The 23,445-nt window shown below is 39.7% G+C and overlaps 1 protein-coding gene across 3 annotated transcripts; it reads right to left on the reverse strand.

The window, feature by feature from the left end:
- Window positions 1-1,400: 1,400 nt before the first annotated feature.
- On the reverse strand, window positions 1,401-22,034 carry rnpc3 (RNA-binding region (RNP1, RRM) containing 3). 3 transcript variants are annotated; one of them, XM_065471663.1, is made up of 16 exons: window positions 21,974-22,034; window positions 21,007-21,157; window positions 20,860-20,907; window positions 20,661-20,770; window positions 20,433-20,522; window positions 16,702-16,813; window positions 15,983-16,051; window positions 13,814-13,956; window positions 12,784-12,909; window positions 12,253-12,398; window positions 9,108-9,305; window positions 6,974-7,068; window positions 6,146-6,204; window positions 4,006-4,138; window positions 1,856-1,933; window positions 1,401-1,443 (listed from the first exon to the last, which is right to left on the reverse strand). In XM_065471663.1, the coding sequence occupies exons 2-15, from the start codon at window positions 21,151-21,153 to the stop codon at window positions 1,865-1,867; spliced, it is 1,545 nt and encodes a 514-aa protein (XP_065327735.1). In that variant the 5' UTR covers window positions 21,154-21,157; window positions 21,974-22,034; the 3' UTR covers window positions 1,401-1,443; window positions 1,856-1,864. The 3 variants fall into 3 exon arrangements, with proteins under 3 accessions (XP_065327735.1, XP_063339561.1, XP_063339560.1); XM_063483491.1 differs by lacking the exon at window positions 1,401-1,443 and adding an exon at window positions 1,450-1,712; XM_063483490.1 differs by lacking the exons at window positions 1,401-1,443; window positions 21,974-22,034 and adding exons at window positions 1,450-1,712; window positions 21,817-21,937.
- Between the last annotated feature and the right edge of the window lie 1,411 nt (window positions 22,035-23,445).

Genomic DNA, 23,445 nt, shown 5'->3' on the forward strand with positions numbered 1-23,445 from the left:
TATGAGCAGCGGGTCGGACCAGACAAGCACGTGTTTGATTGATAACCCCTCGTGCGTACATCTTAACTACCGAGAGGCTGAACTCATGTGCAACACTGGAATGTAATGAACTACAAGAAGCTTCATAGGTAAAGTTATACAAAAAGTAAAATTACCCCGCATTACTTGGGTAAAACTGTTGCAACGGCAACCACTCTCTCTGCCAACTTTAAATCATACCTCCAAGCTGGTATATGAAGCCTATTGCACTCACGGGGGGATAACTCAATGAAACAGCACTGTGTGATGCATTAGTAGATTACACATTCCAGATTTGTGATTGGTGGTAGAGTATCAGCTACTTGGAGGTAGTATGCCCACTTTAAAATCAACTTGTCAAATGTGACAAGGAAGATCCAGTAATTAGTACATATTGTCATTCCCTGAAAATAGATGTATTCAGACAACTCGTACCTATACTGATCTGCACATTCATCACGACCTATTTAAATCTATTATTTGTTGTATGCTTTTTTTTTTTTTATTGCTGTTTTGGAACACTTCCACAGGCTGCACTGTACACGTGTCATGTCTGCATTCAAATTTATTAAAAACTTGTAAGATAGAACAGTAGGTGTATGTGAAGGCTACATCCCTGTGCTTTTAGAAAGAAAAAAACACCACCACCGGTTTACGGGAGGCTCGCACGTTACTGTGTGTGGGCAAGCTGAGAAGAACGGCTCGAGCGAATACAAGAAAAGATACAATGCAACCCTTGTATGGATCTGACGCATTGTAAAAATGTGTCCCTCGGCTGCTCTGCATCTACTTTTAAAGAGCTCCAAGTTGGGGAAAGCTTAACATAAGGACAATCTTCTCGCATCATCAGATTAACGTTTTCTCTTCTTTTGATGCCTAAATATCAGCGACATCACAAACTTTACTTGTGATTGACGTGAGCCAAAGCACACTTCCAGTATTGCTCATACCTAGAGGACAAAAAACAATTTTATTTCCAAATCTTTAGATATGATGGCTGCTGAGGGGAGAAGTTCACCCTCCAAGGTTTACTCTCTATAATCACACAGATGGAGCCAGCCAGGGATTGTAAAGGTAAGCTAACCCAGTCCCAGCAATTTTTCCACACACAGCAGTCTGTTTGGTTTGTTTGCTGTCTCTTCAGGACTGTGGGTTTTTTTTCCCCCACTGTTTTGACAGCCTACCATCTGCTTCAGAGCCAATCTCGATCTCATATACCTTCCCCAGTCTGTATTTACTTGGCTGACAGGACTTCAAGTTTGGGACTAAAGATAATCAGTAATGATAGTTTGACTGAAGTGTACGCGCAAATGCTGACATGTGTTTGAGGCGATGATTGGAATAAAACATGACAAAAATTATTTTAATAAAATATTGTATTTAATGGCATAAGAAAGGAAGAAAACATGCTCTGATGACCTCCACCTGAAATTCAGTCAAAAAGGGCAGAAATCAATGAAGAAGTTTAAGATTCAAAAATAGCTTATGGTTATAAAGTCTGTGCTAAAAAAAAAGACAAATAAGATACAATAGGCTAGAAAAAGAAAAGAAACCAAAAAAAGCTATACTATAATTATATATTTGTGCTACAATATCTGCAGTTAAACCGCTCCCCCCCTCATTTTTTCCCCAAAGGATATGACACAATAAGGATACAAATGGTTCTGCTGGGCCACAATATCAAGCCTTGGTATCTTGAATAGATAAAGTGTAAACATAATTGTGAAGCGAAAAGACCATTGCAATAAACATAAGGCTTGTTCTTTATATACAGTGGCATCATGAGAAAAGGCAAATCATTTCCATATTATCATTTCATCACCATATCATCACTCACCTGCTGACTTCACCTCTGTTTTGGTCCTCTCTTGGTATCCGTGTTGTCTTGTTTCGGTCTTGCAGATCGAGCAAATTGCTGAGAATTGTAAAGTTAAGGTCTGGGGCAGCAAATATTTTCAATTCTATGTACTACTGCAATCTATAATTCATTAATTATCTCACAGCCATGGAGTGTCGTTTATTTCTGAACTTGCACAGAGCAGCTTTAGGCCACATCGGCCTTCTTCCTTGTGACACTCACTGCCTCATATGAATTTAATCTGAGTAAAGGTCTCAGCTATTTGTTCATAAATGCCAGAAGACTTCTGGCCAAAATTGACCTTATAAGAGTTTGGGTCTCTTGGTTTCCTGAGGTTGCCTCACTTACTCAGTGACATAACTTGCCAATCATACAGACTGATAAACAGTTCACCTCACGTAGCAGGTTAAATAAAGAGAAGAGATCCAAATGTGTGGAAGACTGTGACTGTAGTGTTTTTGCTGATAGACCTCAGACTAAAACGTATGAGGATTTTATGCCGGGTTTTCTTCAAGCTTACTAATTTTTGCAGCTCTTGGTAAGTGCCATACTGCAGTCTCAGGCAAACACTGAAAAAATCATGACAGGGAATTCAAACTGGGACTGGCTGTCCTCTGCCTAAAGATATCTGTACCTGAATGAACCTCGGTTCACTTTCTGATACTGCAAACAGACTAGAAAAATATCAAATTTAAGCTACGAGTACATGCTTAATTCATTTTATAACAAACGTACGCAAACAAGCCAATCCAGGAAACATTTCTCAGAATAAAGGACTAATTATACAATAATAATTGTAGCGTATAACGTAATATCCACAGCAAAATTTTGCTGGAATTAAAAATCTTAACATTTTTGCAGTAACAGTAATTATATAAATAATTTTTGGGAAAAATTTCTTTTTTGCTCAGAGTTGGATGAGAACGTTGACACCAAGCTTATCAGCGTAGCCAGCGGCCACTGTGAATGATGCAATAGCAAGTGGCACAGCTGTTTGTTATTACCTGGTTGGCCCTTGCTTTATGCTAAGCTAATCTTACTGGCAGCCTCCATCAAATTTGTTTTTAATCAAACAGACTTGAAAGGTACAGCATTACATACAAGAGGAACCAATAAATGCAATCTCAAAGAGTCAAGCAGCTGAGATTGACACAGAGATCAGAAATGAAGGTGAAAGGTAACAAAGTTAACATGTCAACTTCAGGTCAGCCTGCCAAGTGAGTTTCTCCCAACACTGCTGTTGCCGCTTGGACTGCTCCATCGACTGAGAAGACATCTTTGAATCTTTTATTGCATTATATTCAGATTTTAATTTATTTTTTTTCTATTTCCTATTTATTTAGCTCCCACTGAATGTTTTTTAAGCTTTCTGAGCTACTTTGTGTTTGGATATGTAGCAAGGTCAGTTCTCCTCCTTTGGAATAATGTCCAAACCTTTGGAATAAAGTGCATCCTCATACTGATATCTTCTGACATAAAAAGATACCGGCAACCAAAAAAAGACCATCCCACACTTTACTAATCACATAGTGGCTAAAATACTATAAATATGAATAAAACTGAATTGATACCAAGAGACAAAAATGTTATCCTTTTTTTTAATTTTTCCTGCAACACAGCTAAATGCAGGACAACACCTGAAGTAAATTATGCTGCAGACATCTCTGTTCATGCTTTGAGCTGAAAGACTAATATGCTGTCGACAAGCTAATTGGCTGCAGGATGCACATTAAAACACTATCAAAGTCAATAGCCTTGTTCCATTAGACAAGTTCAAAAGTGGATGCATGGTTATCTCTGGAAAGAGGAAGAAAAACAGGTGGTAGTTCAGAGCTGCCAGATATTAGACAATATCCTCCTGAAGGTACCGAGGACCAAAGCCAAAAGCACATCTGTGAAAGCAAGTGCCCACTTGATAAATCAGCTCTCAACTACCCCTTGATGTCTGTACCATTTTCTGCACGTTCACTTACATGTCATAGCCGCTTCCTTCTGTTTACCATGTTTTTACCTGCACTGTATTGTTACGCTAAATAATGCACACTAATGGTTATGTTTTTAAATCCAAACAAATATCAGTGCAACCTGAATTCACACGTTGTCTTTGTTTCATCTGACAGAAAGGATACAACAACCAGAGGTTTGTCATAAAGTACGTAGCCGTTGGTTTCCTGCAGGGCTTTCTCTGCACTCTGCACACTGGGGAGTCCGACGAAGGCCTGCCCTTTCATCCGCCCCTCCTTCATTAACACAATGTCAAACCTATGGAACAGGAATAAAGACACATCATTATCATTCAAAGCTTGTGGCCTGGTCGACTCAACGTTAAGCTCTGGCTTTTCAGCATTACAAAAGGAAAATGTTATCTGCTCCTGTGAGCTCATAAAACAGCGGCTGTCGGTCATGCGTTAGTGAGACCCAGCAACCTGCAGGTTTTTATTCCAATTAATTGATTCAACTGAGTAGATATTTAGCTGGTAGAATAATTGAAACTCTGTATTAAAGTGCAGTCTACTACCAAAACATTAGGCATGTCTAACTACACTGTGAACACAACATGTCTATCCAGCACACAGTGAAACCTGAAACACTGAATCTCTCTTCTTCATTTCTAATCATTTGGCAACATCAGGTAAGCAGATGGACAGAAAAAGGTAGCTGACTAAATCATTATTTTAAGGTTGACTTCATCAATATAAGCACATGTTAATGACAAACAGCTGTGTAATCACACACATTAACAATTTAAAACTGTGATCACAAAGAAATTTAGAGACGACAGAAAGCTGTCTTTAATTTTGCTGCTGCACAGCTGACTGTGAGTGAGCAGCTGCAGACAGCTGGTTAAGTTATCAAGTGACAACATCCACTCACGTTCACCTTAGTTCTCTCAGGACCAGCTTTTCTGTGCTACAGTTTATTTGAATTCACTAAAGACAAGCTGTCATTTGCATAAATCATCAATTCCCCAAAAAACTTGATATGCTGTTTAAAATACAATTAAAAACAAAATCTCCCAATTTTCCAATCCCCCATAATTAACTTAAAATAGGATATTTAAAAAAATGTACCATTTTAAGAAAAACATTAGCTCATTTTGAATCTCCCCTCATTTATGAACGAGACCCAGAGACACTTGAACTTGTCCCTGACCCAGAGTGGGCACTTCACCCTTTTCTGGAACCATGGCCACAGACTTGGAGGTGCTAATTGTTATTCCCACCACTTTGCACTCAGCTGTGATTGTCTCCAGTGCGAGCGGCAGGTCACCATTTTTGGAAAACATGCACCCTGCATACCCCAAAGCCTGCATCTCTGATAGGACGATGGTGTATTGGTGCCTACGGAGCTGGCACATCTATGCTCAAAGGTATACAAAGGTTTTAGAGCAACAGAGCTCTCATACAGACGACAAGTTTTGCATATTTCAGCAATACGATGCTAAACTGCATCCTGCACAAACATCTTTGTAGTAGATGACTTCAGACCTTTCCCCAACTGAAAACATTTTGCACATCATAAAATTAAAAAACATGAAAGCCAACAGGAAAATATGCACGTTCAGGACTGCTGAGCAGCTAGAATTCTAAATCAGACAATAATGGGACAACATTACTCTCCCAGCAGACCAACAGCTGGTCTCCTCAGTTCCCAGATGTTTGCAGATTGTTGTTAAAGAAGAGTGAATGCGACACCATGTTTAACACGGCCCCACAACAACTTTCTTATACATGTTGCTGCCTTCAAATTCCAAATGACTCATTTTTTTCCTTGAAATTGAACATTTTCTCAGTTTAAACACTCAAAATGTTTTCACTGTTGCAAAAAAGCTGGTGTTCAGAACTCTTTTTCAAAGGTGTCGAGGTCAGTAATTGTTGTAAATGCCAAAGAAAAAAAGAAAAAAGCCAAGCAGGTCACTAAAGTGAGAAACTGATTGGCTCGCAGAGTTGCAGTTTCCTTTTTATCACCTGAATCTGTGTTCAGAGTCTGTCCTCAACATAAGCTCGGTTTGATGACTCAGGTGGAATATTCATTTGAAGTAGTGCTGATGCACAAACATAAAAACGTCCCTCATGATCTCTACATCAGTTTAGGTACTTATTAATAACACAAGACAGTGTCAGCATGAATAACTAAAAACTCTCAAGAGAAAGTGACAAATTGCTAGAGTCAAAAAATAGCTCATGAAGAGAAACTTGGGGGGGAGTGAATCACAAGTTGTGTTAATATGAAGTAAAGACATGATACAGAGGATTGATGTTAACATACATGTTTCTCTCCTCTTCTGACGAGAGGTTAATGTATCTCCCATAGATGTACTTCAGCTCCTGAAACACAAATAATAAACATTAGCAGCAAAAATGATTAGGATTTTATTCATTTTTTGTGATGCATCATTACAAAATTGAATAAATATTAACCCAAAATGTTGATGACACATTTGCTTTGCACTTAATTGAGTCTCTCTGCAAACTAGAAGGCAACAAAGTAGCTTACTGGATAAATCAGCTCGACACAGCGTGGAGGTTAACAGTGGAGATTAAGGCAGCCTGACCTTCAGGTGAGCCCAGAGACGCCCACACAGAGAACACTTTCGCTGCCACCTTTTTTCTCACCTTCACCAGGACCGTTACTCACAGCTGTGAGCTACGGCTAAGAAGGCCTGCGAATTCACTTAACAGCTTCCGTATCAAATGTAAGGGAAGAAATATCACCATTTTCCCAGGAAGCATAGGGTCAAACAGTGGTAATGTATGACATCATCCTGATATAATGCATTGCAAGAACACCTTTTATGAGGTAGTGGCACCTGTTATTTGTAGTCCCACCAACTATCACTGCTTGGCATCATCACTAGGATTAGAAAAGTAAAGCTTTGCTAGAAAAACACCAACAACCCGATTTCTGCACATCAGTCCATGGATGCTTTATGCAATAGCATAGTTATCATCAGGCTTCTAAAACAAGACATTTTCAAAGATAACTGATGCTATGCCAATTTAATATATAGGACAATGATCCCAGACTCTCATGAAACAACTCCAGTAAACCAAACAACCGCATAAAAGTGGATCAAAGAGCTAAAATTGGACCTACCTTCTCTTCCACTTGCTTTGCAATGTTCTTCACGTATAGTCTGCAGGTTGGCTCGCCAGGTTCATAATTTTTAAACACAGACATCCTTTTTATCTCTGTTTTAAAAGAGAGAAGGAGGGGGTGCCTTGATGCAAGGTGAATTTCAAAAAAAACAGGTACAAAGGATCACAGGGCTGCCTATACCAAAAAATTTAAATAAATTCAAAGTCGTTGCAACTCAATACCATCCGCTCAATGTTTTATTTAAGACAGGATGGAGAAAGAACTAGGCTTAGAAGCTCCATGACTATAAAGCAATGATTACATGTATGAACTTGTTTTTCAGTGTAATTGGGCATATCGTGCGTTAGCTGGTGTATACGTGCTTGTAAAAACACGGCGTCAGAGAACGTGAGACATAAAGTATTGGTAGGATAGCCAAACTATTTAATAAAGGTCTACCTTTCTGTCAAATTTGCCCTCATGCCAGGGAGAAACAAAACAAGTTGTCTAAAATGGTTTAAATATACATAAAAATGTGCATTTTTCCACATTTAAACCTATGTAAATGGCCAGCAGAGCCAGAGGAATGTCAGTGTTTATTTGGAGGTGTGTTTTCACCTATTCAACTAAACTAAACAGCAGGATTTGAAAGCAGCTCTGCCCTGAAGCAGAATTTAAGCTAACCTGCCCTGCAAAGCCGAGTCGACCTGCAAATGATAATTCTGTCTGAGTCACTGGATTAATTGTAAATAATTACGATAACGGAATCTTAAAATCACAACCTCATTAAAGAAAATGACTTGTAATCATCATCATCTTCCCTACAACCCTGCTAATGTCAGTAATGTTGATCATTTTTGGCCTTCCTGAGTAATGGAAGTTTCAAAGTTTTATATAACACACACCAACAGCTAGATAGACAAAAGCACTGGGCCACCTACCAGATCAGTCTTTGAGCTGATGTCTTATGAGTCAGCAGAGCGTTGGTGACTTTTAGCCACTATACGCCTCAGCACTCAGCGCCACCGTTCTGTAAATTTATGTGGCTGCCACTTTGTTGCCGACACGCTGTGGTTCCTAACCGCTTCCACTTTGCAATAATGCCACTTACAGCTGATTGTAGAGTATGTGGGAAGGAACTGATCGGCGGCAACAAGTATTACAGTCAAGCTACTTTTGGCTGCTCGCTTGTCACAAGGGGCTGCCGCAGTGGGAAGCTCTGCATGTTTGATTTGGCAGCTTTACGGTAGACGCTCTTCCCAACGCAACCCACAAGGGGCTGGAATTACCACCAGCACAAAAACTCTGGCTGGAATTGAACCAGTGACCTTTTGCCTGCCAAGCAAACATGTGAACCACTAAAGGTAGACTGCACGGCTAGGTTGTTGACTCCACACAGGGAGAACAATGTTACTTTACATATCTCCCTTATCTCGTCTTAAAATGTTTCAGATTAACAATCTGCTGACACTGAATGCTTTGATATTTTGCACTCAAAAAAAGGTAATGTAATATTAGACGGTCACAGTCAGTAGAAGCTAATTAGAGGCAGGGTTTTGCAATGCCAAAAGAAAATTCTGTTCCATATTTACCACCAGCTCCTGTTTCTGTGAAGGATTTCTTTCAAGGCAGATTTTCCACAATTTGCACTTCTTTTTTGTTTTAGCCATGATGCCTCTCAGCTAACTGGCAGTTTACGCTAATATGCATTTCAAAGTATCTACTGCTTCTACTCTACTCGCATCTAAACAAAGGAGGGAATCAGAATATATTACAGCTCCTTAAAATGGAAAGCAAGGACTTTTGGAAACTGACACAGCAGCTGATGCACAATAAACAGGACCAACAGAACAACAGTTACATGAAAAAGTGACTACTGTAATCACATAGATAACCTAAAACTGCATTTTTGTATCGTTTCTTACTGATTGATTAATCTGGTAAGTATGAAAATGATGTGACTTAGATCCTATGGCCTTTGCAGTGACTAGATCACACCCTGCATCACACTATGCATTTTATCCTTACAAAGACTTTGAATCAATGACAAGGTGCACTGACGCTGACATCACGACGTGGCCCAACCCCTTTACTAAGAGACTTTATGTTGCCTTTTCCTTTAATCTGTCACATTTCTGTGCGTTACATTTACCATCTCTTGACAGCCGTCCTTTCTCCAGCTCCTTCCTCGAGATGACATCTGAGACGAGATCCTGCTCGTTGTCGCTGCGCTCCTCCTGCTGCTTTGATGCCTGTGTGCTGAAATAAAGCTTCCCAAAACCTTTAGCCTCTGCTTCCTCCTGATTGCTGCTGGGCTTGATCTCGCTCTGATCCACTTGAATGGACGATGCTAAGGGAGAAAAGTGTAAGCGTGCTAAAACCTGTGTATCAGATTGTTACATTAATTATGCACATATTTCTCATGTGCCACTAAATTAGATCTGCTGAATCGCTTTATGGTATCAAAAACAGGAGGATGACACTCTCCCTCTAGCACAGTTGAAGTTTTCAAAGTGTTTACCAGTAGCAGATGGTGAAATAATCACTTCCAAAATGTTTATCCTCTTCAGTAAACAACACCAGCTCTGGATGGGGATGGGAGGGTGGAAGCAAATCCTCTTGGTCACAATTAGTTTAACATATTGATATTTAAATTTCTCACTGTGGCATCAGTATAATCCGAGTTGGAAATAATGATTTCTTTGTCGGGGATTAATACAACCGGGTTTCATACGGCAAAGAAATAATGAAATAATGAAAAAGGTGGAAGGTTAAACTTGGTGGCGCTGACTACTGGAAGACGAGCAAACATGAGCACATTCAGTCTCTGTGAAATAAAGAACTGTAATCAAAATTCCCTCCTGTTTTGCAAACATGAGTTTGAAAGGCGGTGGAAGGATAACTCTTTTGAGGAGCACATGAATGCACACACACACACTCACATGTTGTAGATGGAATTACTAAGAGCAGTGAGCCTCTACAAATCCGAGGAGGGTGGGGGGAGTTGTCATCCACGCAAGGTGTATGTGTGTGTGCACTAGAGCAAGAAGCGTTGGGGAGCTTTTCTGATACACTCTCTGCAGAGAACTAGATCGCTGCTTTCAAAATTATCCTCCTCCTTATCTACCCCCACCTCCCCTTTTCATTTAAATAGCTTGTTTATCGGATCCCACACCTCCACTTCCCCAAAACAAGACTAATCCAAAAAGCCACCTGTCATAGTTTATCTTTCCCCTGCCTTTAGGAAATCTTTTGTGTTTGACTTTGAGATCTATTTTACTTCGCAGGGACTTGCCAGAGAGTGAAGTTGTAGCTAGAGAGCAGGGAGATAAGGCAAACAGGGAACTGCACAGCTGACAAGTAACACAGACTGTGCCCTCAATGACATTTGCTCATACAGATAATGGTTAAACCTTTTTGGTGGGAGTTTCTACCGTGATATACTGCTGTGTAACACTTGGCTGCGACTTCGCCCATGGTGCGGGCTTTAACTTATGTCAATAGGAACATCAAAACACCTCCTGCATCAATGTGATAATAAACATGATGTATAGTAATAACTAAATCCCTACACTGCCTCAGCTGCACAGAAGGACATAAGCAAACCCATCTTTAAACTTTTGCGATGTATTTGGAGACTGCAGCATTGGTCCGATTTATCTTAACGGTAGCTATAAAAGTAGCTTTTTGCATGTCTTAATACAGCTTAGCCTTTGTTTCTCACATGCTAGAGATTTAACAATTTTCCACATCTGTGGCTCAGTACACATGTGGATTTTTTTTTTTTTTTTAAATAGAGGGGGAAAAAGCAAACTTCGGGTGGGTCATCCACATAAAGAACGTCGGTGGGTTGATCCCTGACTTCTCCAATCCACATGCTGAAGTATCCGTGGCCAGGACATGGACAATACACCCATCAGCATGTGTCAATGACAGAAAGTGCTTGAAAGCTATATGTGTGATCATGGTTAACTAGCACAATCAACATTGGAAACTGACTAATTAACATTGCATCATTACATAGTTGTCATGGCTGCCACTTCTCATTTCTTAATGATGTCGTATTTTAACACATGCTGCTTATGCTAATATAAAACACGCAGTAAATTTCTGGAGCTTTTCTACTCTACCTGAACACTCAAAGTGCTTTACACAACTTTCATCATTTACCCATTCACTTTTATTCATGCAAGTGCTCTCTGTCTAACATGCACACACATTCATTGGTGCACCGGAGAGCAGCTCTGGGTTAGTATCTTGATCAGGGGTATTTGGCATGCAGACTGGAAGCAGCCTGGGATCGAAGAACCAACCTTCCGATTAGTAGATGACCTGTTCTACCTCCTTCTACAGTTTCTGCTCTTCACCTTTACCACATTTCTACATCCTCATAAAGTTTATTAATAACTCACTGAGAGCTCTATAGCTCTGGCAGCGGGTTGGAAGAAGCGAATTATAGAGATCATATTTTATTGTTGGAAGTATTAAATCCACCTTTAGCAAAGATCTGTATATCCCTCTTTGGAATCACACTAAAGGTTAAGCAGCGATTAAAAGTAAAAATAAATAAATATCTTTCTTGTGATAATTAAGCACAAGCATTTGGATTGTACCTTAAAATGTAAATAAATTAAAAACAGATAATTTACTGTGTGAAATGATCCTTGTCATTCTGTAATCATATTATGTTACACTGATCATCGTCTGTGCCTCAAGCTTTCATGTCTTGCGCTTAACTAAACACAAACAAATTACGGTCTTGCAAAGCCACCTGTGGTTGATGGACAGCTTCTTTTATCCCAATTTCCTTTTCAAACAGTAACTCTGGCTGAATTGTATCTTTCCAATGTCATCAGTACAACTTAAATAAGTTCATTAATGAATCAGTCAAGAGAAGGACCAACAATAATTTTGATAACTGGGACAAAAAGTCTCAATTTCATTTTTGTAACTTTTTTGTTACCATTTCTGTGAAATGGTTATTTTTACCCTTTAACAATGGCATGCTCCTTTATCTCAGCTCTGTTTGTCCTTTTCAAAAAAAATAAAAAAAATAAATAAAAAAAAAAATAAAAAAAAATAAAAATCACACCATCATGAATTTCTAAAACTGATTAACTACTCTAAACTTCCTCCTGCTTTCCTCTTTATATTACTCGAAACTGAATATCTCTTGATCTTCAGTTTCAGAGGCATCAGCTTGGACTCTGGAAAACTGTCATGACTCAACAAAAAAGCTCAATCCAGTAAAACTAGCCAACATAATTGACAGTAGAAATTGTGGGAGGGAGGATTACCTTTGCCTTCGTCGTCTTCAGGCTGAGCTGGCCTACTTCCTTCAACAGCAGCTGCTACATCCGGAGCAGAAATGCGGAACTCAATTTTCCTCGGACCGGCGGCGTGGGGCTGCTCAAACACATCCGAGGGCTGCAGAGCCGGAGCACTGAGGACAACAAAGACAATCACTGCTACCCTCAACTGCAATCTCTAAAAATAACCTACAATAAAACTGAGCTCCTGAGCTCCTTACGGTTCAGGATATTTTGTTCTGGTCAACCTGAGATATTTCCCAGTCCACAAACATGTGGCCAGGAGACTGTGTGTTTGTGTATATTTATAGTTTAGTAACAGAGTTTGTGGCCTGTCATTAAGGGAGTGTGTGCGTGTGTGATGCTGAAACAATAAGTCTCCGAGCCGCACAAGGCTGTGTTTATGAGGAAGACTTATTATCTGGAGGTTTTTGTCCTCTCTCTTTAGCTGCCTGTGAATACTGTCCTGAGATGAGCTATGCGTGAGGACTGTGACATGCATGAGTGCCTTTGGTCTACCTCTGAGAGTCTGGCTTGGGAGCATAGAGTAGATCCTTGATCCTGGGCTTCTTTCGTTTTGAAGCTGTTTTTGGTCTCAAGGGTCGCTTGCATGCTTGGTTGACCAGGCCCATCAGACGAACAATCCTGAAATAAACCAAGCATAGGGAATAAGGGGAAAATTGTCCAACTTGGTCCAAAAAAAAAAAAAAATCTATGAAGCTAGTACTGTAATCACACATTTGCAAATGTATATGGATAGTTAAATATCTGCTGTAATCAGATTTAGAAATGTATAAAAAAATTCTCTAAATTTATATTCTGATTTGTAAATGTGCAGAAGGATCATTGATTTTCCAGGTCTCTGGAGCTCGGCTGGAGGGCTGGGACATCACTTTGGTGATTATCTTCTATAACACGTCAGTCTAAAATCATCTATAGGTGGTCAACTGGGAGGAGACCTGGTGACCGCAAAGACAATAGTATATGATTCACACTAGCTTTTGTTTTTTTTTTTTACTCATCAGACCATTCAGCGAGTTCTCAGACCCTAACACTGGAGGCACAGCCGTTCTGGAAGATACCACTCCCATCAGGACAGGAATGTTTCATCACACCATAAAGGTGATCACTCAGAGCAACTTCATATCGATTGGCAGTGACCCAAAACATGCCAGTATGATTCCACTGACAGCCAGCCAACGCTGTCGATGTAAGGTTCAAAGATTCATATTTGCCCTTTAGTTTGTCACCTGCTGCTAAATCTAAAGTGGAGCAAAAATCAGACGCGAAAATCTTTGCATTTACACAATTGTGGATCTACACGAGCTTTATGCATATTTAGAAAATATGACAGGGAGTGAGATACAGATGTGAAAGTCTCCACACACGTTTGCAACTAATTCTAGTCACTCTTTTTTCTGGAAAGATTACTACTGATGAATAATATGTTAATACGCCGGCATGACCGTTAGCTATGATGAGGTGCAAAACTATCTGAAAGCCAGTCTGACTGCCAGTGTTTGTGCTACACTCTTTGTCGTCGCCTCACCTCTCTTTGTCTTCGTCGTCTCCACTCTCATACTCGGATTCTTCCTCGCTGCTCATTTCCATCTCCTCCTCTGGTAAAGGGGGATAATCGGGAGGGAAGGGAGGAGGCATGGGGATGGGTGGAGCAGGAGGCAGGAGTTCAAACTGCGGGAAAGAAAATTACATGGCTTAGCATACAAATGGGGGAAGCGATGGCTGATTTTGATATTAAATTAAACACCAATATTTTGAAATTCTACAACAGTCAAAGGAGACGACTTTACGGTACTAAAAACAACAATTACTATTGCAGTTGAGCAACCTGACGACCAGTTTCTAATAACTAATAAAATGAGCACACAATAGAACCAACGTGTCAGAGGAAAAAAGGAAACTCCTAGCAGAGCTGGACACAGCATTCCCAGACATTTTGCATGAGAGAGGATCTCTCCCTTCACATCCTATCAATTTTTCTTTTCTCTATGCCTTTGACATTTTGAACATTGGAATTTCCTTGAATATTGAGCATCATTGCTCTGCTTCTGAACCACCATGTCAGTTACATACAGTTAAATGTAAAGTTTCTATTTAATTAAAACTCTATTCAATTCTTTATTCTCTGTCTGTGCTGTTTTTGCTGCTTGCATGTGTACAGTATATGAACCCTTTTGTAATCACTAAGGCTGGAAAAGACGAGTGAAAGCCTGACTTTAATAATTAACGGGCCCTCTAATAGCAGCAGCCTCGTCAGACCTTGGCTGTAGCTGCTTCTGACACTTCCAAATGGTTTTTGGCATCTTTTTGGACCGTTCCTCTTTACAAAGCTGTTTCAGTCCATCAATATTTCTGGGATGTTTTGATTGAACACCATTCCTCAGGTCATGCCACAGAATCTAAACCGAGTTAAGGTCAGGTCTCTGTCTTGCGAGTTTCATCCTTTTAACCATCCTTCTGTTGATTTACTCGTGTGCTTTTTGTCACTGCCCTGTTGCGTCACCCAACCTCCCCTAAACTTCAGGGCATGGACATCTTGCCTGCATTTCTCCTGTAAAATTCATTATTCCTTCAATGATAGCAAAGGAAAGTGTTTTGGGACAGGCCGCTGATTTTCTTTTCTCTTTTCCTATTTTGCAAACCTTTTTTGTGGACTGTAGCGCTTTGGGGTGTCCTTCCATTAACACAATTCTTCCTCAGCACTTTTCTTACAGTTGACACATGAAAAAGGATTTCACATGTTTACCAAGAGATTTCTGCAGGTAGTTTTATGTTACCCTCGGGTTCTTTTTTCACTTCTTGCAGGACTGCACACTGTGTTCTTGTGTGATCTTTGCCCACTCCACTTCAGCTAAGGTAGCAACCTGTCCTGAATTTGTCCTATTTGTAGGCACTTTGCAGACTGATGAGCGCTCAGGTCTTTAGAACGGCCGTTGCAGCCTTTTCCAGCTTTGGGTATAAAGCCTGCTGTGATTTTGTTGAGGTATGGTTCATGCCAACCAATCATTTGAGGGAAGAGCAGCCTTTGTCATGAACTAAATTTTATAAATGAAAGTCACACCTGCATCTGCTTTACTGAAACACCAAACTCAAAGTAGTTTTTGGAGAAGTTCTGAATGTGAATATTTACTCATTATTTTTCCCTGTTTGTGTATTATTAGTTTACTCAGATTGTGTCTGAATAAAGTACTCAGAAAATACCTTTTATGTGTACTCAATGTAGAAATACTGATCATACCAAAGGGTTCCTGCATCTGAAAGTGTGACGTTAACACATGAAAGTTCTGATGATTAATAAATAAGCTAACTAGTACATTTGTATATTTATATGTGCATTTTGACAAAAAAAAGAATATGAACTATGAATGGAGAGAAAGTAGGAATATTTTGGCTGATCTGGGAAAAGTGCTCACATTTACTGCTCAAACATGTTCTTTTTACATTTAAGACCTTTCAGTCTCCGTATTTGGGAAAGTCAAAAAGTTAAGGAAAGGTAGGGATCTATAGTTCTGCTCATCAACCTAAAGACACACAGCTGAGTGTTACTGCCTTAACAAGCTGTCTAACTCTCAGAAGTACATTTTGTGAAACATAACACCTGCTTCTTTTTTAAAAAAAAAAAAAAAAAAAGCAAAAATCTTCACATTTACACACTTGGAAAGAGCTTTGCATTCAGTGATGGTGTACAGAAGCTTACCATGGGTGGTCTGGCTGTGACTGGGCCAAAAGGACATGGCAAATTCATCTTGTTCATCAGATGAAGTACCTGTATAGTTTGAGATATGAGTTTGAGAACAGTGAAAATTCATACCACAGGCTGGGGGGAGAGAGAGCAGGTAATATAAATATATATTGCCGCTCTCAAACAGGCAGCCGGAAACTCGGGCTCCATATGTAAAACAGATTTCCAGGCTTTTGCATACAAATACGAGGATCAAGGTGAGATTGAGGCTCGAGTGAGATGCCTACGATGAGGCAGAGCACTGGGAGAGCTTCTCCGAAACACACTAGCACCACCAAGCCGCTGACACGGGGAACAGCAGCAATTAAAATCCAGGCAGCGCGGCTCCCAGGGAAATGTTAAACCCATAACTCATGCCGCCCACTTATGGTTTATTATTAATACTTGCTTCCCAAATTGAGATTTAAAAGGCAAATGTTTGCTGTTTGATCTTTAAGAGCCTGGATGCAGTTCAAAAACCTCTGGGACACTTATTCCAGAATCATATTCCTATTTTAAGATATAAATGTACGGACTCGAAATGCTGTCACATTAGCTTGATTTTTTTTTTCCTGCACCAATTCCCACTTACCAAAAATAAACACAGGGACATCATCATTATTATTATGGCCAGCATCTGCGTATCAAGGTAAAATAACAAATAAAACCACACAAAGGAAGCTGTGTTTACTCACTTGAACATAAAACTTTGGCACGCTCATGAGGGCGTGCGTTATATTTGTCAGAATGCCATTAGAGGGTGGTGGATATAAATATTTCAAAGTGGGATTTGATTGAAACTTCAACCTGTAGGAGACAGAGAGAGAGGGGAAAAAAAAGACAGAGTTACTTTAAACCTGCAACTCCCTGCCTTAAATACAATAAACCCTTCACTGAAAAACAGTCACGAGAAAAAAAAAAAGTATGGAAATTAGCGTGGAAACTACTGACGTTTTGAATACATTTGAAGGCGCAAACACGCGATCCATTTCAAATGAGTGCATACAGATGAAGGTGATGTACTCTAAACAAATTCAGTCATTTTCTCAATTTCTATACACAAAGCAGTCAAACGGGAACGAAGCATGTACACTTCTATATTTATCTCCTTCACCTTCAAATCTAAAATTGGAATCCAGATTAAAGCACAAGTGATCTGAGTCTGCTCAGGGGAACGACAGGTGGAAACGGTCTGAAGCCAAGAAATCCTAGAAAGGACTAAACCACGCTTGGCCGGTGACCAGACAGGAAAACACCCAACCTTTAGGAATAATGTGCTCTGTACTAGCAAATCAAAAACATTGTGTTTTGAGGTTACGCTGTTAGTTTATGGCTTTACGGAGCATGTCCCTTGCAGTCTCTGATTCAACTGTAAAGTCGGCATCACACCAAGGACTGCTTGAAGATCCTTTTAGGCCATCTGCTCCAAGAATTAATGCTGAACCAGAAGTGACTTTTGAAGAGGATAATGATCCTAAGAACAGCAGCAAATCCACCAAAAAATGGTTTCGGCATGAGAAACGGAGAGGTAGAGGAGAAGGAACGGTCTAGTCAAAGCTCAGATTTAATCCCACTGAAAATGTGGGATTAAATCATGCAAGAAAACCCTCAAACATCCTGAGAATGAATGAATATTGCATATAAACTGGTCAAAAGTTAAAACAAGATGATGTCAGAGACTGGCAGACAATTATGTAACACGTCCCTGTTTTGTTTTTTTATAAGCACTGTTCAAAGATAATCAAGCGTTTGCTTTCTCAAATACTTTTTATGGGATAAACCTCTTCACATGACTATATGTCAAAACAACAGGCACACATCAGTGTGTGGCCCAGGCAGTGGCCCTACCTCTTGCTAGATAGACTATCATTAAGATTAAAAGCACAAGCCATGCCGTGTCAGCACAGCAAGGCTGGTCCTCGGGAAATAAATTTCTTAAGGTGCCAATCTACACAGCGTGCGACAACAAATTCACCTACACTCAAGACTAATGAGCAAAGACTGAAGGTAGGGGAGAGTTATTTAATCTGCCACTAGAAACAGCAGTTAAAGGTGCGGAGGCCTGGTAAATGGTGCCTTAACAGCAATCTAATTCACCTTCGTCTTCATTTGATTTTGTGAATGTAGATTCTGTTGTGTCGCGGCTTGAAGCCACAAGAAGCCACATGTCTTTCCCACAAACATTTCTCCTTTGTTTCAGCACTCAACCGACACACAACTTCTCCAATTAGAATGAAAGCAAGCTGAAGTTAAGGACTCTTAACCACTTAACCACCGATACTTATATTTAAGGATTTTAAAAAGTCATTCTGATCTTTTTCACCACTGTTTTATGTTTTTTTTTTTGTTTTTTTTTTAGATTTTCCTAACATTTGCTACATGTAGTCATTTATTTACCTGACTTGACTAGATCAGCTGGTTGTTGTGCTTGTGGTTCCAAACATTCAATTCAATTTTATTTATATAGCGCCAAATCACAACAAAAGTCACCTCAAACATGTGCTTCTTGTTTTTAAAATTGAAAAACAGGGATGTTGCAAAGCGCCCTCTAGTGGGCAAACTATGAAACATCAACACTCATAATATAGTTGAAGGGTGTTTCTCCCATTTCTTCTTTACTTTTAACCCTCTCCAGGCAGGCGTTGCCGATTTGCAACAGTTAAAAACTAACAACCTGATTACCCCACATACATATTTTATGAGCTGGGTTTTTTTGATAATTTTCCCCAAATATCAGATTTTTCCTGTAACTAAAACTTAATTTGAGCCTGAGAGGGTTAAAACGTTCCCTCACCGACCATTATAAATGCAGCTAATATTATTGGTCGATAGCAGCAAACAGCTAGTAGCGGTCGCCGATAAAGTCGGACTGTGGTTGTATGCCTCTCCCAGCTCAGTTTTTTCCAGTTTGCATCAATGTGAAATTTGTAAGATGATTAAAATCTCCCCTTCTGCTCTTTAATTATTAATGGGCAGAAAAAAAAAATACATGTTTTGCAGCACATCAGCATATCACAGTGAAGCCGACCTTTGCCCACAAAAATCCAATCAGCTCACCCACGACTCACATAAAAAAAAAAAATTTAAATCCATTGTGGCAACTCAAATACACATCTTAAGCCACAGCTCTCCACAGTAAAATAAATCTATATCATATCCTGGACGTCGTCTGATTGAAAGGGTTTAAATATCTGGTTTCAACTCTGTAATCATTACATGCATTATGATGCTAAAGATATTATTAAAATCTTGAAGCTTATTTTCACCCGCTGGCATTTGAGTCTGTCTGATTTGCTCATTGTGTCTGTGCACCTACTCACACAGACTTTACTTATTTCTTCTAAATAAAACAACGAAAAATTGTTTTCTTAATTATTAGCATATAATTTACCACAGAACAAATTACAAAAATGTAAATGTGTACAAAATGCAGTTCGAGCCTTTCTGCTTATACAACGATTGAATTAACAAAATGAGCATAGCTGACCACTATTTTAGAGTCCCTTTTTTTAAAAGCACAGATTAATGTATTTTAAATTCACTTAATATCCCTCAATGTATTATTTAGTCCATAAAAGGAACCAAAGACTAGCGAAAAACAGTGAAAAAGATCAGAGTTCTCCTTCCAAATACGCAATCACATTTTTGCTGTACAGGAGATTTAAAATACGCCGTCATTGGTGAACTCAAGCTCAAAATAACCAGCAAGTGCAGCTAGCAGGACATCTCAATTTGTCCCTAATCCAACCTTTCTACAAGCTCTAACACACCTAAATGCAATATACTCGTCTAACCAGACAGCACATTCTCTCAGTTTGTGCAGACTAGTATTAGAATATGGAGTTCTTAAGTCTGGGTTGCTGTAGCAGCAGCGAGACAAACTGTCAGAAATGGAGTGAAAGGTATCAAAGACCACCTGGTCCCACCAACTGGCAGGACAGACGGCCTGTCAGGCGCTCAGTGGCGGCCTGGCTATCTAATTGGACACAAGGCGTTTGACAGCTCCCAACTACAGCTCTCAGATTCTCATCCAGGTTTACTGTCAGCCAGCCTCCAGGCAGTTTCTGCATAGCCAAACTGACAACACTCTGACCGCAGTTTGGAGAACATGTGTCACACATGCATATTTAATCGAATAAGACAGAGTTTGGGCAGGTAATGACTCACAAACTCTGGGTAATGGGAGACAGGGCCTGTCACCAAAAGGCAGAATGCGATATAGTGTTTTTGTTTTCTTTTTTTAACCCCACAAAATGGCAAAAAGAACAAAGACTAGAAATCTACAAGGTATCTAATGAATAATGCACTAGAGAATAACATCAGCCAAAAAATAAAAATAAAATAAAAAACAAAACAAGTGATAAAAATAAAATGTTTCCTTCCCTCATGTCACACCAGCTTCATGATGACATGCTTTCATTCTTACCCGAGACTCGGTGCAACGCCCGTCTCTATGATGGGAATATTTGGCTGTTTGCTCTCCTGCTTCTTCTGCTCTTCTTTGACATTTTCACCACTACAGAAAGGCAGAGGGGAGGTTCAGACCACTACAAGGGATGCAATCATCCGCTGTTAACTGACAGAGACATTAACAGTCCATCAATTTACATAAGAATGAAGGTCTGTGCAGCCCGGGGTTATTCAGACAGCTCACCTTTCTGACACAGGTGGGTCCTTTAGCACTGTTATGTGATCTTGGTCTTTTGCAAACTCCACAATGAGTGTCTGATCAAGAACCTCTAACTGATGGAGTCTGCTTAGAGCCTACAAAAAAAGATGTTAAGGGGACTGAAAAAGACCGTACAGGACAAAGTGAGAGAAAAACCAGAGGAAGTCTCAAACAAAACTCTTACCCTTGCCGCTGACTTTTCACTCCTAAACGTTGCAAAGGCTGCATGTTTCTGTGGAGATGGACAAATATGTTCAGACTGCCTGGCAACTCAAATGAATGTCAGGATGTGAGATACAGCCCATGGGATAATCGGTGAGGAGAAACGTACCAAGCGGCCCCTGTTTGAGAAGACTCTGACTGACTCAGCTCCGAAATACTTCAGGAGGTCTTTTTTCTCTTCCTCGCTGAGCTCAGCTGGTAAGTGGCGGACAAGCAGTGTTTTACTGCAGTTTGTTTGGACCAGGTCTTCAGTCATTTTGCTGCAGGACAGCAGGAAGAGAAATGGCAGCAAGTTAACCTCACAGAAACCTCCATCAGTGAGCAGCACTCACCTCCTGTGTCCAGTGTTAACCACTGCTTAATAAGCAACCTTTAACCTAAAAGAGCAATTTCACAGGCTAACTGGTGGTGCAATGCCTCTTGATACTGTCTGCCCCACTGATGCCTTCGACCGGCTCTATGTTCAATATCTAAATCGTTTAATTTGGTGCCAGCCTTCGCATACAATCATATATAATAGTCCTATATCTAAGCCCTGTGACCATAAGAGTAGTGAAGATTTAGGTTACACCAGCTGCAGCAGATCAGTCTGATACTAACGCTGATGTATTAGACTGGATATCTGACACGTGCTTCTAACGGGCTGAGCAAGCCTCTGTTTAACCCCAAGCAATCGTTAAAGACAATGAGAAATGTGTGTGACTGCAGGCTGAGGTACTAGGTTTATTTAGGCTCATTTATAGAAAAACGTTGGTATTTATTTAAACAAATGATGCCGAATTAATGAATGAATTATGGTCATTTTTTAAAAAAGCTGAAGCGAAGCGATATAGGACGTGCTGCTTTTTCACTAGCAAAGCCAAGTTTAATATGCCTTTCCTCCAATAGCTGCTCTACTCCACGATGACTGAGTCCTTACCGTAATGTGCCGCTAACGCTGTGCTACACGGAGCTAACGTTAAGCTAATTTATCTCAGCCTTTATATGTTCTGGACACTTTCCAGAACCGAAGTAAAGATTTTAAAACATAAAACAGAGTTCCGAACCGCAATAAACCTTTCGGATCAGAAACTTGCCTCCAAAACCAGCCAGTAAACAAACCCACTTCCGTATTCTCTTCTTCTTATACCATTTGACAGCATCAGGAATGTGCATTAGCGCCACCCTGTGGACTGGAGTATGAAATGTCTAACTTCTTTTTGCGAGTCCCCTTCCTCCTGGACTCTCGTAGGCTATTCGTACAGAACACGCATACATGTAAATATAATTTTAAAAGGTACTAATATGTAATATTTGATAGTAATACATAGCTCACTGAAGCTTCTTTCACGATTTATTTGAAAGCTACATGGCGAGTGTTTATTATGAAGGAAATACCGGAAGTACTTGCTGTAGGCATTGAGTTTGACCACTAGAGGACATACACGGTAACAATAAATGGTTAGTTTTGCTCTCATGTTTTATAGATGAACTGAAATTATAGCTCGCACTCTGCTTTCCTTGTTCCTCTAGTGCGCATCATTTTAATAAATCTTAAATCAGGGGAGTGAAGACTGACAATGGGAGGCAAACCTGAACAAAGCAGTCGAATTAATATGCAGATAACGTGTTACAGTAAATACTGACTACATCTCTCATGCTACCTTATTTCTCACAGATAGTCTTCTGGCTACTTGAAGATGTGTGTTTTTATCGCCCTCTAGTGGTTATAATGAATGAATAAATTCGTCAAGCCAAAGGTGAGAGCACACAGACACTTCCAATGACTACCTCCAAAATACAACGACAAAATCGAGGAAATAAACAAATACGGGAACCTGTCAGCGTGCCTGCTCATTTCGAGGTTTCCTGTGTACCCACACATGTCCAGCAGATACATTACGATTTAAAAAAAAAAAAAAAAAGCTTATTTAAGCTTCCTGTACAAAAAAAATCTTATTTTTTTCTTTTTTTAAATTATTAAATCACAATACGTAGATATCGATTCATAGAAATTTGTAACAAAATTGCTGAAAAACAATCTTTTTTATGCTAATTGCTCTTTCCCGGTCATGGATTCTATATCATTTAGTATAATCCATGTATAAATGCTATAAAAAAAATTCAGAGGCACAATAAATTCACAGCTCTATGCAGTGTAATGCGTTAGTGGTGATTTTTCACCAGCAGGTGGCATCCTCACTACATCAGACTCTGATTAGTCTGACTGCTCTAAGCAGGTTCAACAGTAACTTCCAGATTCTCCCTTAAGCCACAGTTATATGGTATTTTATTATTAAACAAAACAGTGCGATGTGATTAAAGCTAAGTGTGTTTTAATACTACAAAAAAAAACCTGTCTAATGTAACTGACTATTTTCTAAGAAAAACAAGTTTACAGTGTTCATTGTTTGCTTATATTGTATGAATTCTAATCTGTTACTGTCACAGAGACTCAAGTTAAGATCTGTCCTTCTCCTGTCCAGCCTCGTGAAAACATCCAGGTTCCTATCCCCACCTCTGAGAAAATCTCCCTACACCTCTCGAGGTCCCTCCAAATTCCTGGCCA

Source organism: Pelmatolapia mariae, linkage group LG9, assembly GCF_036321145.2.
Source record: "Pelmatolapia mariae isolate MD_Pm_ZW linkage group LG9, Pm_UMD_F_2, whole genome shotgun sequence".
NCBI classification, from domain to species: Eukaryota; Metazoa; Chordata; class Actinopteri; order Cichliformes; family Cichlidae; genus Pelmatolapia; species Pelmatolapia mariae.